The sequence below is a fragment of the Urtica dioica genome, chromosome 5 (assembly GCF_054948205.1).
Source record: "Urtica dioica subsp. dioica isolate 48M chromosome 5, U.dioica_male_clone48M_v1_H2, whole genome shotgun sequence".
Classification (NCBI taxonomy): Eukaryota; Viridiplantae; Streptophyta; class Magnoliopsida; order Rosales; family Urticaceae; genus Urtica; species Urtica dioica.
This window is the reverse complement of record NC_142760.1, coordinates 38940677-38956673: the sequence shown is the minus strand read 5'-3', so window position 1 is coordinate 38956673 and position 15997 is coordinate 38940677. Positions and strand designations below refer to the sequence as shown.

The window sequence follows — 15997 nt, the reverse complement described above, 5'->3', positions numbered from 1 at the left end:
TTTTAAGCTCTTGCCGGTCAGGACTCAGCATCAATTAGCTGACATGTTTACGAAGCCGCTGTCATCTCCACAACTACGTCTTACTTTGTCCAAGATTCATCTCAAGGATGTATTCGCTTGAGGGGGAGTACTGAGGATGTATAGGTTAGGGCGAGCTGAGGAGTTGAGCGAGCTGCGAGCTGAGGAGTTGAGCGAGCTGGTTAGGTTAATGGGCGAGCTGAGGAGTTGAGCGAGCTGCGAGCTTAGGAGTTGAGCGAGCTGCGAGCTGAGGAGTTGAGCGAGCTGGTTAGGTTAATACGGTGTCGTTTTACTTATTCAGTTTTCTTTTAGTTTCACGTGTAAGTGGACACGTGTTATGTTTTCATTTGTTCGTTCTTTTGAGTCGGTAAAGTAGTTGTGCGCTACTATTTAATTACCAGTTGTACTTTCTTTTCAATTAATGAAATTCATTCTTTCTTTTCTTCATCTTCTCGATCCAACCCCAAATCCTCTGGTTTTCTCTCGTAGCTCGGAGTCAACAATCAATGTGGTGTTTTGACTTTTCCAAATTTTTTGGAACGAAGTTAAACGACAATATTCAGAATAATGTCTTTATCAATCGCACTGCTCTTGGCGGTGCCGCCACCGCCCATTTTTACTCATCGGAATTTGATACCTTGGTTCTAACTAAAAGTTAAATTGATGTTAAAAGTTAATGAAAAATTATATCATCGGCATATCAACAAGTACAAGGCAGGTGTTGCGGCCTAAAGATATAACAAGTTGTGGGCTTTGACTACAACGAGACTTTGAAGTCCAATAATTATGGCAAACCCACTATCAAGTTGGGTTATATTCTTACCTTTTTTTTTTTTTTTAAACACTATTATATTCTTACTTTAACTATTTCCAGAGTGGTAGGTGAGCGGCTTTATAATTTATATCAATACAGTTGTTGGTTGGTTGTTCAATTAATTATCTGTCGCATGTGTGGGTCTCAAAATAGAACATAAGAAGGTAGTAATCGTAGATATCAAAATATACAGTTGTCATAAATTATTGATTTACAAATTTACAATTAACAACATTTATAGATATAAAAATCTATAATTACTAATAAAAATGTTTAAGAAAATAGGTACTACTATTAGTATCAAAATTACTACTAATTGATTCTATTTCCCAACATAAGATTGGTTTAGGAAGGTTGTCATCAAAATTATCAGATTAGACTAACAGCCTAAAAATATTAGCGTAATTACATACTAAACATAATCTTGTATTAACATATTTCTCTCTCTCTCTCTCTCTCTCTCTCTCTCTCTCTCTCTCTCTCTCTCTCTCTCTCTCTCTCTCTCCCTCATTAATCTCCACAAATTATATATATGAAACTTAATTAATACTAGGTACTTTGATGCTGGAAAGCAAATTTGAGAAAAAAAACTAACCTTTTATTTTCTTGCCATGAATTTATGGAATAATAACTGCTGAAAATGATACGGCAACAGCTCAACATTGATATTTAATATTTGTGATAGTTGACCAAGTCAGTTATTTAATATTTAAAAAAGCTTCAGGGAGATTTAAAAAAAAAAACCAGAACAAGAGCATTATAAATCAACATTGATATTTAACAAGTAATAGCCAGATTAATAACATTCGTCGCAACTTGGTAACAAATGTTACCAAGTTGTACCTTTATCAAGGATTCAATAATGACACGCTAATTTTGTTTTATATAACACCTTTCGACAAATTTTTAGTCCTATGCGTGGATGCATCGAGATTAAATAAGAGTTCATCGAGGCTCCAATACAGAAACGGTAACCTCATTAGTTGATAGTGCTTGGTTGCTTGAAGAAGAAGCGTCGATATGATCATTGCACGCTCTAACAACGAAGAAACCAGGTTCTTTAGGCTGATCCAATGGACTTTGGCTTCCCAACATCATAACCACGGACGGCATGTTTGGCCGATCGTCGGGGCATTGTTGAACACACAAGAGACTAATGTGGACACATCTCAATATTTGCGACATTGAACTCGAGTCTACCAAATATTCGTCAACGATTGCTACGGGGTTTTCGTCTTTCCATAACCTCCATGCCTGAATTAACAATTGATAAAAAAAAAATTAAATTAGATAACATTACTCGTGGGTTTTAATTTCCCAATTTTTTGGTCAAGGTTCATAAATACATTGGAATTTAAAATTTTAAGACTGGCCTCCTTACATGTCCCGTGAGATTAAGGCTGCGGTCGGGATTAAAGAATCCTCGGTTTTTCCTTCCACTTATCATCTCGAGTACTAATATGCCAAAGCTAAACACGTCCGATTTTACGGAGAAAAGCCCATCGCCTGCATATTCGGGTGCCATGTAACCACTAGAAATTCCAATATTTGACAAACAAATGTCATTAATCTACATAAAAAAAATAAAAAAAAATTGATACCATAATTAATCGTCGGAGGTTTTGAAACTTACTATGTCCCGACCACTCGGTTTGTGTTTCCCTCGGTTTGATTTCCTCCAAAGCTTTTTGCCATTCCAAAGTCGGAAATTTTAGGTGTCATTTCGCTATCAAGCAATACATTACTTGCTTTGAGGTCTCGATGAATTATCCTTAATCTCGAGTCTTGGTGAAGATAGAGAATGCCTCGAGCGATTCCGCATATAATTTCAAATCGCTTATTCCACTCTAAAAGCTTCTTCTTTGTCTCGTCTGAAAAAGGTTATTCAATGAAAAATATGGCAATCCATACTGAATCTAGTTAAAACTAAAAATGTTAATTTTTTTTACATACCAAAGATGAAGAAGTCCAAGCTTTTGTTGGGCATATATTCGTAGATCAGCATCTTTTCTTCTCCGTCGATGCAACAACCAAGAAGCCTCACAAGATTCCGGTGCTGAAGTTTTGCGATGAGAATGACCTCATTCTTGAACTCATTTAATCCTTGGCCGGAACATTTTGAAAGCCTCTTTACCGCTATTTCAGGGCCATCTTTCAGCGTTCCCTGAGTATATAACCAATAATGTTTTTTTTTTTCCCTTCATGTTATTGAAATATTATATTTGGCATCCACAATCAAATACTTATTGTATGCTGCTTTTCTAACCTTGTAAACAGGTCCGAAACCCCCTTCTCCGAGCTTGTTCTCATTTGAAAAGTTTTCGGTGGCAGAACATATTGTAGCCAAGTCAAAAAGTGGAAGCTCTAGGCCTTCTTGATCTTTTTCTTGTCTAATTTCTGTGGAACATGAAACTCAATCAAATTTGCATACCCACAAATAATTATTATGTTTTAATAAGCTAATGATGACATCTGAATTTGTAGAAGTGAATCTTCAAAATTGTTTCAGCATTCACTTCCCTGCACTTTTTTATTTATGTCATTTGTACCCTTATGAGAAAAATTGATCATAATTTCAATGAAAAAATTTCAACGTTTTTGTAACTAAATTTAAATGTCAGCTCGCATTAAAATTTTCATTTGCAATGACGACACTTAAATTTTACTACTTTGCTAAACATTTGTCCAACATAGCTATTTTACTAGATTTTTCTAAACTTCTCTGCATTTACCTTTTAAGCATTTTGTCCTTAAAATCCAAAGGCCAAATAAGAGCATCGCCGAAGTTGCTACGACAAGTGCTGCAATTATTACAGCTTTGTGCTTCGTATTGACCTTCCCTTCTAGTAAGACAAATGGAGTAAAAATAGAGAAACATAGACATATATTAACAAATTAATACACTTCACTGTATAAAAATTAATTACCTAGCTCCGAAGCTGAAACCCGGACATATAAATCTTGCCCATTTTCACGAAACTGGACGGTATCGACTAGATCTCCGAACCACATGAAACAACCGCTTCCCTGGCCTCGAATGTCTGAATTCGCATAAGCCGTGCAAGAACAGTTGTTCAAGCATTTATCCTTGCATTCCTTCAGATTCATGCTTCGGTTCACCCGAGAGTGAGCTGTGTCCGGAATTTTCAACCCAACGATCTTGACAAACCCGTCCCCTTTCGATCCCACGCAGCTCGGCAGAGACTTTCTCACGCAGCCCCTCGTTCGATTCGTCGAATCTTTCAACTTGAACCCTCTTGTGATACAATTACAAGCGGGGTTTTGTCCCACCATGGCACAGACTCCGTTGGGCCCGCAAAATCCGTACCTATCGCAGTCCGTTTTGGGGGCCCAATCGAAGCGCACCCAAGCCTGCTTCTGGGCGACCCAGACGTAGCGCTCACGCATTCCCGTGGTTTCGTTCACGACCACTCTCGCGAAGAACTCTCCCACGAACTTGATGCTGTACGTGAAGTAGAGCTCGCGTTCGTCGAACACGTATCGATAGTCGTAAAAAGCGTTGCTCGTCGTCATATCGGGGAGCCCGTTGAAGCGGACCCCATTCCACGGACCTGAGCGGTACACCTTCGAGCCTCCCCTTCGGATGTAAATCTCGGGGCTCCCGTTCGAGTTCGTCTCGAACCCGTAGCTCGAATCCCCGTCGCACGGGTCGTCCCGGCTCTTCCAAGACGTGACTCGGCGCTCGATCCCGGACCTGAAATCCCACCCGAGCTTCATCCCCGGAAGCACAGTGTCCGAAGGGTGGTCGAAGCTCTCCCACAAAACCGTCTCGTCTTGTTCGTCACTCAAGACGAGATTCCCTGAATCCAGAAGCCGAAGGATCGGCTTCTCGGCTTGCCTCCGAAGTCCTGTCGACCACAAGACAGTCTTGTTACCGTACAAGAGAACGGCGTTTCCTGAGCTGTCGATTGTGAACGAGCCGGAGGACGAGTCGTTGATCGGTTTGCACCGGTTAGCTACCCAAATGACGATGATCGGATCCGGCATTTTTGAGTACCAAATTCCGGCGTAACGGCTCTTCGAGTTCCCGGGGCTGAAGAAGCCAAACTCAAAGCTTCCTCCACTAGAGACCAGGGTTTTCCCATCGGCGATGGATTCGAATTGGGAAATCCTGTGAACTGATAAAGAAGACGAGCTGCATGAAAATAGTATAACGTATAATATGAACGTAAAGGCGAAGCTTAGTCTCATTGTTTTGGGGGTATTATCTTTTATTTTTCCTTCTTTTTTATATCTTTTTTATATACGTCCCTTTTATCTTGTTGTTAGTGTAAACTCAACTAGCTAGAATTGGGTGATTGTACGCATACACGTTGCAACTTAGTAATCTTACTACATTATTTTAAAAACTATTTACATCTAAAAATATTTAAAACATAACTTAATATAGCGAGATTCTCACAAAGTATACGTACTTTTTGAAATATTAGCTACTTTTTGTTCAAATTACGTCAGATACAGAGAGATAAATTGACACCTTGTTTAGCTATAGAAATATGAAAAAAAAAAAAACACTATTTTAAGGAAAGTTATTTTTTCATATGTATAAAGTTCATTTTTAGAAAATCTCTCTTTTATGTAACAATTCATTGAAGGGATGGAAAACAAATACGTCACTATTATTACCTTCCAATTGCCACAATGAGTTACTCTCTTGTCCCATACATATTAGACAAATAATACTTGTACGTTAGGGGCATTATAATAGTGGAATAGACGTATATCTTCCTTTAAGACCAAGTGGATGCTCAAATGAATATATGGGTCACTTTGGTTCAATGATAGGACGGACCAACTATAGAATACTATGGGCCATTAAATATGCACAACAAATTGACAAATTTAATTTAAAATGCTAATCAAATTTTCATTCTAACCTTTTTTTTAATTGGGCACAGTAGAACAAGTGTCGGTTGAAGATACAGCGACGCCAAGGCCAAAGTCATCAGCAAGGCCCAAGCCCATTGAAAACAATTTTGACTACAAACATTCCGGCTTCTAATTGGGAAATTGTTATAACTAGTAGCAATTTTGATAATTTGAACCAAAATAATAACAACTATATTTTTTGACACTTTTTGTGACAACCCGACTTTTCGGACCGTCTTACTTATCTTACTTTTTAAAATTTAAGAAAATTTGAGGTAAATTTTTTTTTTTTTAAACATAACTTAAAATATATAGTTTGAAAACTCATAACCTAAAATAAATTTTCATTTAAACTTGACGAACGAAAACACTCAAAAAGTCGAAGTTGCATAATCGAAAATTAAAACCCAAAAATATCATTGTAAATAAATACCATAAATAAATTCGTAACCTTTAACGGAATTAAAACAAATAACTTAAACCATGAAAATAAAACCTTGGGTTTGGATTATTGAAAAACTGAAAGCAAAGCGGAAGTCTTTTATTTTCGAAAATGGCAACCATAACCCAACCATTTCACCATCGTCGCCGCTGATCCACCCTCCTCACTTGCTTATAGGTTGTTAACCTACAACACAGACGTATATTTTTTTTTTCTCGAAGATATGAGCTTACACTCAGCGAGAATACTATAAAGCTCACAAAATAAAAAGAGTAATGCAATGCATGAACCGGTTATTAGTATTTTAAAGCTAATTGATGACTCGATCTTTCTTTTCTTGATTCTATCAATTTTTAGTTCGGGTACCCCTAGGGTAGTCGTACATATTTCAGTGCACACTTAAGAGACGAAAATATGGGGTTGCAAGATCCCACACTTCGCTCTATCTAATAAACATATTAGGGCCTCGGCACGAGAAATTTCCCCATTTGGGCCCGTAAGTCGGCTCGAAAAATTCTCCTTAAGACCTCCGTAACTCGAGGCGGTACGACTCTCTTTCTTATCTTTATCTTTTCTCTTTTTTTATTTTCGTGACATGCATGAATGACGTATGACATAAAATATACATGATAACATGACTAGAAATAAGAACATGATATAAGTATTCTAATTATAAGATATAATCACATAACAGACCATACCATATCATAAACTCAGCATATCATAATATATCATTCATAATTTATCATACCATACCATATCATACTGTTGTTACTATTTTTTTGGCTTTATTTTTTAGTGCAAGATGTGTGGAAAAATGTCTGTCGTTATGCTTCTACTTCTGGTGAGACATCTTTCCTCCTGTGAACAGACTTTATTTCAGGCAAGTTTCCAGTTTTGTCAGATTGCTTCGCTGGTGACTTCATTGTGATATATTTCCTCGCTGGTGACTTGATTGTGAGATATTGCCTCGCTGGTGACTTGATTATGAGATATTCATATGAGGCTGGGTAAGGAAACCCTAGATTCACTTCCAGGCCTGTGCATCTGCTATAAAAGCCATGCGCTCCCCCTTAGCAGCGGTGGCGCTTTTGATAAAACACTTAGAGCTCTTAGACATGCAAGACCGGCGGACTAGGGGGCTTTGTGTTTTGTTGATCGCGGTATATTCTCTCAAACACTATTCCACAGAGATTGAGTGTCTGTGAGAGTTGGGTTTTGTGTTCTCGTGATTGAAGGTTCACGAACGGCTGAAGACTGAGAGTCAACCGAGCACAGGTGGTTGCTCGAAGGGTGGAATTGAGACGGAGCTCAAATTCAGGGGGAGTCCCTGAATAGGTATTCACTGGTGGTGATAGTCTCTAGGTTTTATTGGTTTGTCGATTGTAATCATATATAAACCATGTGTGTACTATTGACTACGAGATACTGAAATCATTTCCACTAGCAGAGTGCCCCCAGACGTAGGTGTGTTTCACCGAACTGGGTAACCATATTGTGTGTATTTTGTTTATTGCACTTTTTGTTTTTTATCCATAATTTGTGTTCAAGCAAGTTGTCGGACACATTGTCAACGCATTGTGTGCGACATCTTGTCTTTGTGACTAATCAGAATTTAAATTGGTATCAGAGCAGGCACCTAGATCTTTTGGTGGTTTCCTGGATTTTTTTTTTTCTGATTACCAGATATGGATAGTTCCAGAGAAGGAGGTTCGGTCAATCGCCCTCCAGTACTCGATGGAACCAACTATGGTTATCGGAAAGCCCGCATGAGCGCATTCATGAAATCCTTTGATAGTAGAACTTGGAAAGCTGTGATACACAGGTGGGAAGCTCCAGTTAATGTTGATGACAAAGGAGCCTCTACTGGTCCAAAACCCGAAAAGGACTGGACCCCTGCTTAAGATGAGGCGGCTCTGGGTAACTCTTGTGCACTCAATGCCATTTTTAACGGAGTTGATAAAAATGTTTTCAGGCTTATAAACACCTGCACAAGTGCCAAAGAAGTCTGGGAAATTCTTGCTGTTGCCTATGAGGGAACCACGAAAGTTCGTGAGCAGAAGTTGCAGTATCTCACAACTAACTTTGAAGCCCTCACTATGCTTGAAGATGAATCAGTCGCAAAATTCAATGTTCGCATCCGAGACCTTGCCAACGAATCCTACTCTCTCGGGAAACCCATGACCGATGAAGATCTTGTTCGAAAAACTCTGAAGGCTTTAAGCCCAAGATTCAAAAATGAAGATCACGGTCATTGAAGAAGTCCATGACCTAAAAACTCTGAAGTTTGATGAACTCATGGGATCCCTCGTGACATTTGAGCTTTCTCTGCCCAAGATGGAGAAAAAACACAAAGGAATGGCCCTCAAAAGCTCTATTCATGAACAAAAAGAACAAGTATACTCGGATTCTGACAATGATATTGACGATACTATAGCTATGCTGGCAAAAAAATTATAGCAGGGTTATGAAGAGACACAATCAGATGAATGGGAAAAATGTCTCGCAAGATGTTAAAGACAATTTCCAACAAAGATTCCAGAGGAATATTAACCCTCACAGGAATGGTAAAAGTGGTGAACGCTCCGGAAAGGGGAAAGGTATTCAGTGTCATGAATGTGAAGGTTTCGGACATATTCAGAAGGAGTGTCCCAACTTCCTCAAGAAATAGAAAAAAGGGTACAACGCCACTCTATCGGATGAAGAAGATGAAGACAGTGACTCCGACCAGATAAGTAACTTTGTGGCCTTTACTGCCTCTATCCATACTCATGAATCTACTAATGAAATTGGTGAATGCTCTCAAAAATTTGTTCTAGATGAAGAACTATCTGACGATGCCATGAATAATGCATACAATACCTTGCACACCAAATGGGTTGAGGAGTCCCAGATTCTCGACAAACAGAGTGCTCTTATTCTCACTCTGATTGAAGACAAGGCAAGGCTCCTAGAAACCATTGTGGATCTGAAAAAGGAAGTCAGTCGGCTGATTGGAGAGCTGGATCAGATGACTAAATCAGTCAGGATGCTGAACTCCGACACTGACAGCCTTGACAAAATCCTCACCATTGGTAAACCTACAAAGAATATGAAGGGGCTTGGATATACTCATGGTGCTTCCTCATCCCACACAACTTTTGTTCCCCAAAAGTTAACTACGCAAATGTCACGAAACATGTCTCAAACATCTGGTGATGACAAGCTTCAACGACAACATCAGCAACATTCTTTTGGACCAACCGGGCCTCTTGCCAACAGACCTCGTTGGGTCTGCCATTATTGTGGAAGAAGGGACCATATTCGACCTTTTTGCTATCGGTTATATGGGAGAAATGTTCATCAGCAAAAATTCTTTCACATAAATGCTCTTCCTCGTCAACAACCCTCTACTCGGTTAGAATGGAGAGTACAAGACACATCCTACCGTGCCAATATCGCATACACATCTCGGAGTGCATCCACCGGTAGCGACTGATACTTCGATAGTGGATGTTCTCGTCATATGATAGGTGACCAAACTTTTCTGACCAACGTAAAACCTTACTCTAACTGTCATGTTACCTTCGGAGATGGAGTGAAAGCCAAGATTGTTGGTAAAGGTCAGCTTAATTACCCTGGTATGTCATGCTTGACTGATGCTTTGTTGGTAGAAGGTCTTACCGCTAATCTTATCAGTATTAGTCAGCTCTGTTATCTGAATTTGCGTGTCAATTTTACTCGTGATAAGTGTGTGGTGATAAATGAGGAACATGATGAACTTATGCAAGGAACCAGGTCTTGTGACAACTGCTACATGTGGTCCCCCGTATCAAACACTCAGTCCAACAACTGTCTCATGACCAAGATTGACGAAACCAAGCTATGTCATCAAAAGCTTGGTCACTTGAATCTCAGGAGCATGCAGAAAATTGTTTCTGAGAAGGCCATTGTCGGTGTCCCCAATCTAAAGATTGTTGAAGGAAGAATTTGTGGTGAATGCCACGTTGGGAAACAAGTCAAGAAGTCTCACAAGATGGTGCAACATTTTACCACATCTCGTGTTCTGGAACTTCTCCACATGGATCTGATGGGACCGATGCAGGTCGAGAGTCTCGGAGGGAAGAGATATGTGTTTGTGTGTGTGGATGACCACTCCAGGTATACTTGGGTTGATTTTATCCGTGAGAAATCTGACACTTTTGCTGTTTTTGAAGCTTTATGCAAGAAGGTTCAGAGAGAAAAAGGAGAAAGCACGGCAAAGTGGTCAAAATACGAAGTGATCATGGGAGGGAGTTTGAGAATATGAGCTTTGCTAAGTTTTGTACTGCAGAAGGGATAGCCCATGAATTCTCAGCTCCCATCACACCACAACAAAATGTAATTGTAGAAAGGAAAAAATCGAACCCTTCAAGAAATAGCCAGAGTGATGATGTTAGCCAAGGACATTCCAGCACACTTTTGGGCTAAAGCTCTCAATACTGCTTGCCATATTCATAATAGAGTTACTATTCGTCCAGGTACTTCTATCACTCACTATGAAATATGGAGGGGGAGAAAGCCAAATGTGAAATACTTCCATGTTTTTGGCTCTGTTTGTCATATCCTTGCTGACAGGGATCCTCGACGCAAATTTGATCCTAAAAGTGATGAAGGTATATTTCTTGGGTACTCTTGAAATAGCCGAGCCTATCGTGTCTTTAACAAACGCACTAAGTCCATGATGGAATCCATAAATGTGGTGGTAAACGATGATCATGATGTTTCTAACAGTACTAATGATGAAGATGAAGTTTTTCCCAGTGACACAGATGTCAGGACAAATACTGATAACTCTCTGCACGACATCTCATATGGAAGCCCTAATGTCAGGACGAATGCAGATGACAAAGTGAGCGACATTGTTCCGGATGAAGGGTCTCCTCCTGTGAATGAACAAAGAATTCCTTCCAGAAGAATTCAGAACAATCATCCTGCTCATGAGGTGATTGGCGAGATTAGTGAAGGAGTGAGGACTTGTCCAAAACCTCCTGTAAACTATCGGGAGATGATTGGTAATCTTTGCTTTGTCTCTAAGATTGAACCTAAAAATGTAAATGAGGCTATTGATGATGAATACTGGGTTAATGCTATGCAAGAGGAGCTTGTTCAGTTTGAAAGAAATGAAGTCTGGGAGCTAGTTCCTAAACCTGACAATGTGAATGTCGTTGGAACTAAGTGGACATTTAAAAATAAATCTGATGAGCATGGCAATATAACTCGAAACAAAGCTAGACTTGTGGCGCAGGGTTATACACAGGTGGAAGGCATAGACTTTGATGAAACCTTTGCCCCTGTTGCGAGACTTGAAGCCATCAGACTCTTGCTCGGCATCTCCTGTCATTTGCACTTCAAACTTTTCCAGATGGATATTAAAAGTGCTTTCCTCAATGGGTACTTGAATGAGGAAGTCTATGTGGCCCAACCTAAAGGCTTTGTAGATCCCAGCTCGCCTCAACATGTCTACAAACTCAAAAAAGCTCTCTACGACCTTAAGCAGGCTCATCGGGCATGGTATGAAAGACTAACTCAGTTCCTTGTGCAGAATGGTTACACCAGAGGTGGAATAGATAAAACCTTGTTCATAAAGAAGGAGGATGGCAACCTCATGATAGCCCAAATCTATGTTGATGATATCGTCTTTGGAGGAATGTCGAACAAGATAGTGGATCTTTTTGTTCGACAAATGCAGTCTGAATTTGAGATGAGTATAGTTGGTGAGCTTAATTATTTTCTGGGCTTTCAGATCATACAAATGATTGATGGTATCTTTATCTCCCAAATTAAGTATGCTAAAAACTTAGTGAAGAAGTTTGGCTTGGAAAAGGCTTCTCACAAGCGGACCCCCGCCGCTACTCATGTCAAACTTACTAAGGATGAGCATGGTGAATCTGTTGATCAAAGCCTCTACAGGAGTATCATTGGTAGCCTCCTCTACCTCACTGCCAGTCGACCAGATATAGCCTACTCTGTAGGTGTGTGTGCACGATATCAAGCTAATCCCAAAGCTAGCCATCTGGCCCAAGCCAAGAGAATTATAAGGTACATCTCAGGAACTGCTGATTTTGGCCTTTTGTATACTTATGATACATCATCAACGCTTGTGGGATACTCTGATGCTGATTGGGCAGGTAGCACGGTTGATAGAACAAGTACCTCTGGTGGATGTTTCTACCTTGAAAACAATCTCATCTCCTGGTTCAGCAAGAAGCAGAATTGCGTTTCATTGTCCACAGCTGAGGCTGAATACATAGCTGCAGGGAGCAGTTGCACTCAGCTCCTCTGGATGAAACAGATGCTTGCTGAATATGATGTTGGACAAGATGTCATGACATTATTCTGTGACAACATCAGTGCGATCAATATTTCAAAAAATCCTGTTCAACACAGTAAGACTAAGCATATTGAGATCAGACATCACTTCATTCGAGATCTTGTGGAAGATAAGAAGATCAAACTCGAATATATTCACCTTCACCAAGGCCTTGGATGCTAACAGGTTTGAAAATCTCAGATCCTCCCTAGGACTGTGTGTGATTGATCAATAGCAATTACTGCTTTTTGGAAGGATTTTTGGTTCCTTCATTCATGTTGACAAGACCGATAACTCTCTGATTTGTGTTGAGAAAGTTTGCTCATGGGCCCATTGCCATTTGTTCTTTTCTTGGGCCGATGGCGGACCATGGCCCATTCCTTGCTACGATGTCGTATTACTCCTTGCCATGCTCTCCTACATGCAGACGGTTGCGTTTTCGAGAAAAACTGGGAAGTTACCTATTGCATTTTTCTTAATTTCTCGCATTTTTCTTCGCCCCCCTTTCACACTATCTCCCTAATTTGCGCTTTCACTCCTCTCGACGGTTATCTGTGTGACAGTTTTATTCAAATTCCTGACAAAATGGTTGGGACCAGAAGCGGGATCATCACTACCATTCCTCCCAAGAAAGAAAAGACCGCGATGAAGGCGAAAGATGTCCGGGTTCGAGGTTTGCGATCCAATAAACTCGCCGATGGTCAGGTCGGAGGTGCGATTTGCTGGGTCAATTCCTCCTGAGAATCCCTCTCTCTCAGTCACACGAAATGCCATGCTCAAGAAAGCCACTCTCTCGATCACAGACATTACCAAAGAAGTAAGCTCCAGCAGTTCTTCTGAAGAAGGAAGAAAAGATGACGCGGCTCTTGAAGAAGAAATCCACACTGGTGGATCTCCCATTGAGAGCCCTCACAAGGTTGTGCAAGGTAACCCTGAAACCTCTCTTCCTCCTGATGAAAATCCTAGGGACAGTGAAATGTTGAACTCTCTCCTCGATGAACAAGAGCCTCCTCCAGTTGATTTCATTGGTGGCATTCTGGGTTTAAGTGTAGATGTCGCGAAAGATGTTCCAACATCTTCTTCTCTAAGGCAAGAGAGGAAGAATGCTCAAGTTCAAGATGATGGGAAGGATATTCTTGCCTCTCTGAAAGAGAAAGTCCAGAAAGATGACGACGTCTGTATTACCACTCTTCTGTCGGAGAAGAGAAAGAAGAAGAGAAAGCTGTTGGAAGAAAGTGCTCCTGCTGCTCCCATCCCTGCAAAGAAGAAGAAGAAGAAGAAGAAAGAAAAGGTGGGCATGATAAAGAAACGTGTAAAGAAGTTTGCTGAGACTCCTAGGTCTCCTACTGACGAGGGCCATGAGTTTGAGGAAGAGGAACCGGTGATCTCTCTTGGGTTGAGAAACAAGAGATCTGTGGAAGGGAAAAAGCTCCCAAAGAATGTCCCTGCTGCCCATATGGACAATGTCTCATTCCATAAGGAAGGCGGTGTCCTCAAATGGAGGTATGTGTATCATCGAGCCATTTTTCCTGAAAAGGAATTGTCTGCTGAGGCTCTCAAGATAGATGTCGTTATTGAGCTCTTGCACGACGCTGAGATGCTCATGACTATCTCAAGCATTGGAGTATACTATCCGGCTTTTGTAAAGGAATTCATCGTCAATCTCTCCTCGTCCTTCGATGCTCCTGACGATGCAGAATTCAGAAAGGTCTTCGTCAGAGGACATTGTTTTGAGATCTCACCTAGTGTCATCAACGAGTACCTTGGTTGAGGGAAGATCATTACTGCCGATAGGGTTCCCTCTCTGGACATCATTGCTCAAGAAATTACTGGTGACGAAACCAAGGTCTAGCCTTCCAAGGGGACTTTGCCATCTGCTGATTTAACTGCCAAATACTCTATTCTCTATCTACCAGATAGGTACTCGTTCCTCCTTTGATTTTGGTGATTTTGTCTTTGATCACTTGGCGAAGCACGCTAAGTCGTTTGCAGTGAAGCTCCCCATAGGTTTCCCTCCCCTCATCACTAGCATCCTGCTCAAGCAAAACAAGAACATTTTGAGAAGTACAGATGTGGTGGGCAAAAGACCTGGTGTTCTCAACTTCAGTCACAAACAGTTTGAGGGGAAACATGCTCGAGACCTTGTCAGACCTTCCGTCGTGACATCTGACATCTCTGGGAGCAATCTTCATTTGGGATCAATGACAGAAGAAGTTTAGAAGAGTGTGCTGAAAGAGCTTCTTGAGGAGATTGAGACTCTTAAAAAGACTATTGAGACTCTCTCCGACAGGAAGTCCAAGTGTGAAGCCCTTGCCCGAGATCTCACTGCTCCTAGTACTGCTACCGATTCTCAGCCTGGTCAAGCTAATGATTCTAATGTTTCTGATACTACTGAAGACACTGAGGACGCTGAGGAGTCTGAAGACGATGAAGGAGGTAATGGCAGTGACCGTGATGATGTTGGTGATGTTGGTGGTTCAGCTTAAATCTCTCTCTCTCTCTCTCTCTCTCTCTCTCTCTCTCTCTCCTTTTATTCAAGATCTGGTCTGTATTATTCAACTTTTTTTTTCAGACCTCTTTATGTTTGTCTTGTGCTACAGTTCATCTTGTGTTTCAGACTATGTTGTGTTGATGTCTAAAACATCTTTCTCATACTCTTGATGGTTAATGTACTACTATTTGCTTGAGTTCTCATCTTTTCAGCCTGCTTTTGTTCCTCCCTTTGTGTTGGTCGATCCTTGCTTTTGGTATTATTTTGAGGCAATCAGGGGGAGAGGCGTCATGAGGTCATTTATTTTGTCTCTCTTCTCTGGTCATGACGCTTGTATGAGAACTGCTCCTGGAAGTGCTTGCCTAAAAAATAGCCAAAGGGGGGATTGTTGTTACTTTTTTGTTGGCTTTTATTTTTTAGTGCAAGATGTGTGGAAAGATGTCGGTCGTTATGCTTTTACTTCTGGTGAGACATCTTTCCTCCTGTGAACAGACTTTATTTCAGGCAAGTTTCCAGTTTTGTCAGATTGCTTCGCTGGTGACTTCATTGTGATATATTTCCTCGCTGGTGACTTGATTGTGAGATATTGCCTCGCTGCTGACTTGATTATGAGATATTCGTATGAGGCTGGGTAAAGAAACCCTAGATTCACTTCCAGGCCTATGCAGCTGCTATAAAAGCCATGCGCTCCCCCTTAGCAGCGATGACGCTTTTGATAAAACACTTAGAGCTCTTAGACGTGCAAGACCGGCAGACTGGGAGGCTTTGTATTTTTTTGATCGCGGTGTATTCTCTCAAACATTATTCCACAAAGATTGAGTGTCTGTGAGAGTTGGGTTTTGTGTTCTCGTGATTGAAGGTTCACGAACGGCTGAAGACTGAGAGTCATCCGAGCACAGGTGGTTGCTCGAAGGGTGGAATTGAGACGGAGCTCAAATTCAGGGGGAGTCCCTGACTAGGTATTCACTGGTGGTGATAGTATCTAGGTTTTATTGGGTTGTCGATTGTAAT

The 15997-nt window shown here is 40.7% G+C and overlaps 1 protein-coding gene across 2 annotated transcripts; it reads right to left on the bottom strand.

Annotated features, from left to right (window-relative positions):
* Positions 1-1589: 1589 nt before the first annotated feature.
* LOC149398380 (G-type lectin S-receptor-like serine/threonine-protein kinase At4g27290) lies at positions 1590-5282 on the bottom strand. 2 transcript variants are annotated; one of them, XM_089614893.1, is made up of 7 exons: positions 3760-5282; positions 3565-3672; positions 3099-3229; positions 2786-2996; positions 2466-2703; positions 2214-2364; positions 1590-2086 (listed from the first exon to the last, which is right to left on the bottom strand). In XM_089614893.1, the coding sequence occupies exons 1-7, from the start codon at positions 5042-5044 to the stop codon at positions 1778-1780; spliced, it is 2433 nt and encodes an 810-aa protein (XP_089471019.1). In that variant the 5' UTR covers positions 5045-5282; the 3' UTR covers positions 1590-1777. The 2 variants fall into 2 exon arrangements, with proteins under 2 accessions (XP_089471019.1, XP_089471018.1); XM_089614892.1 differs by having other exon boundaries at positions 3565-3675; positions 3760-5281.
* Between the last annotated feature and the right edge of the window lie 10715 nt (positions 5283-15997).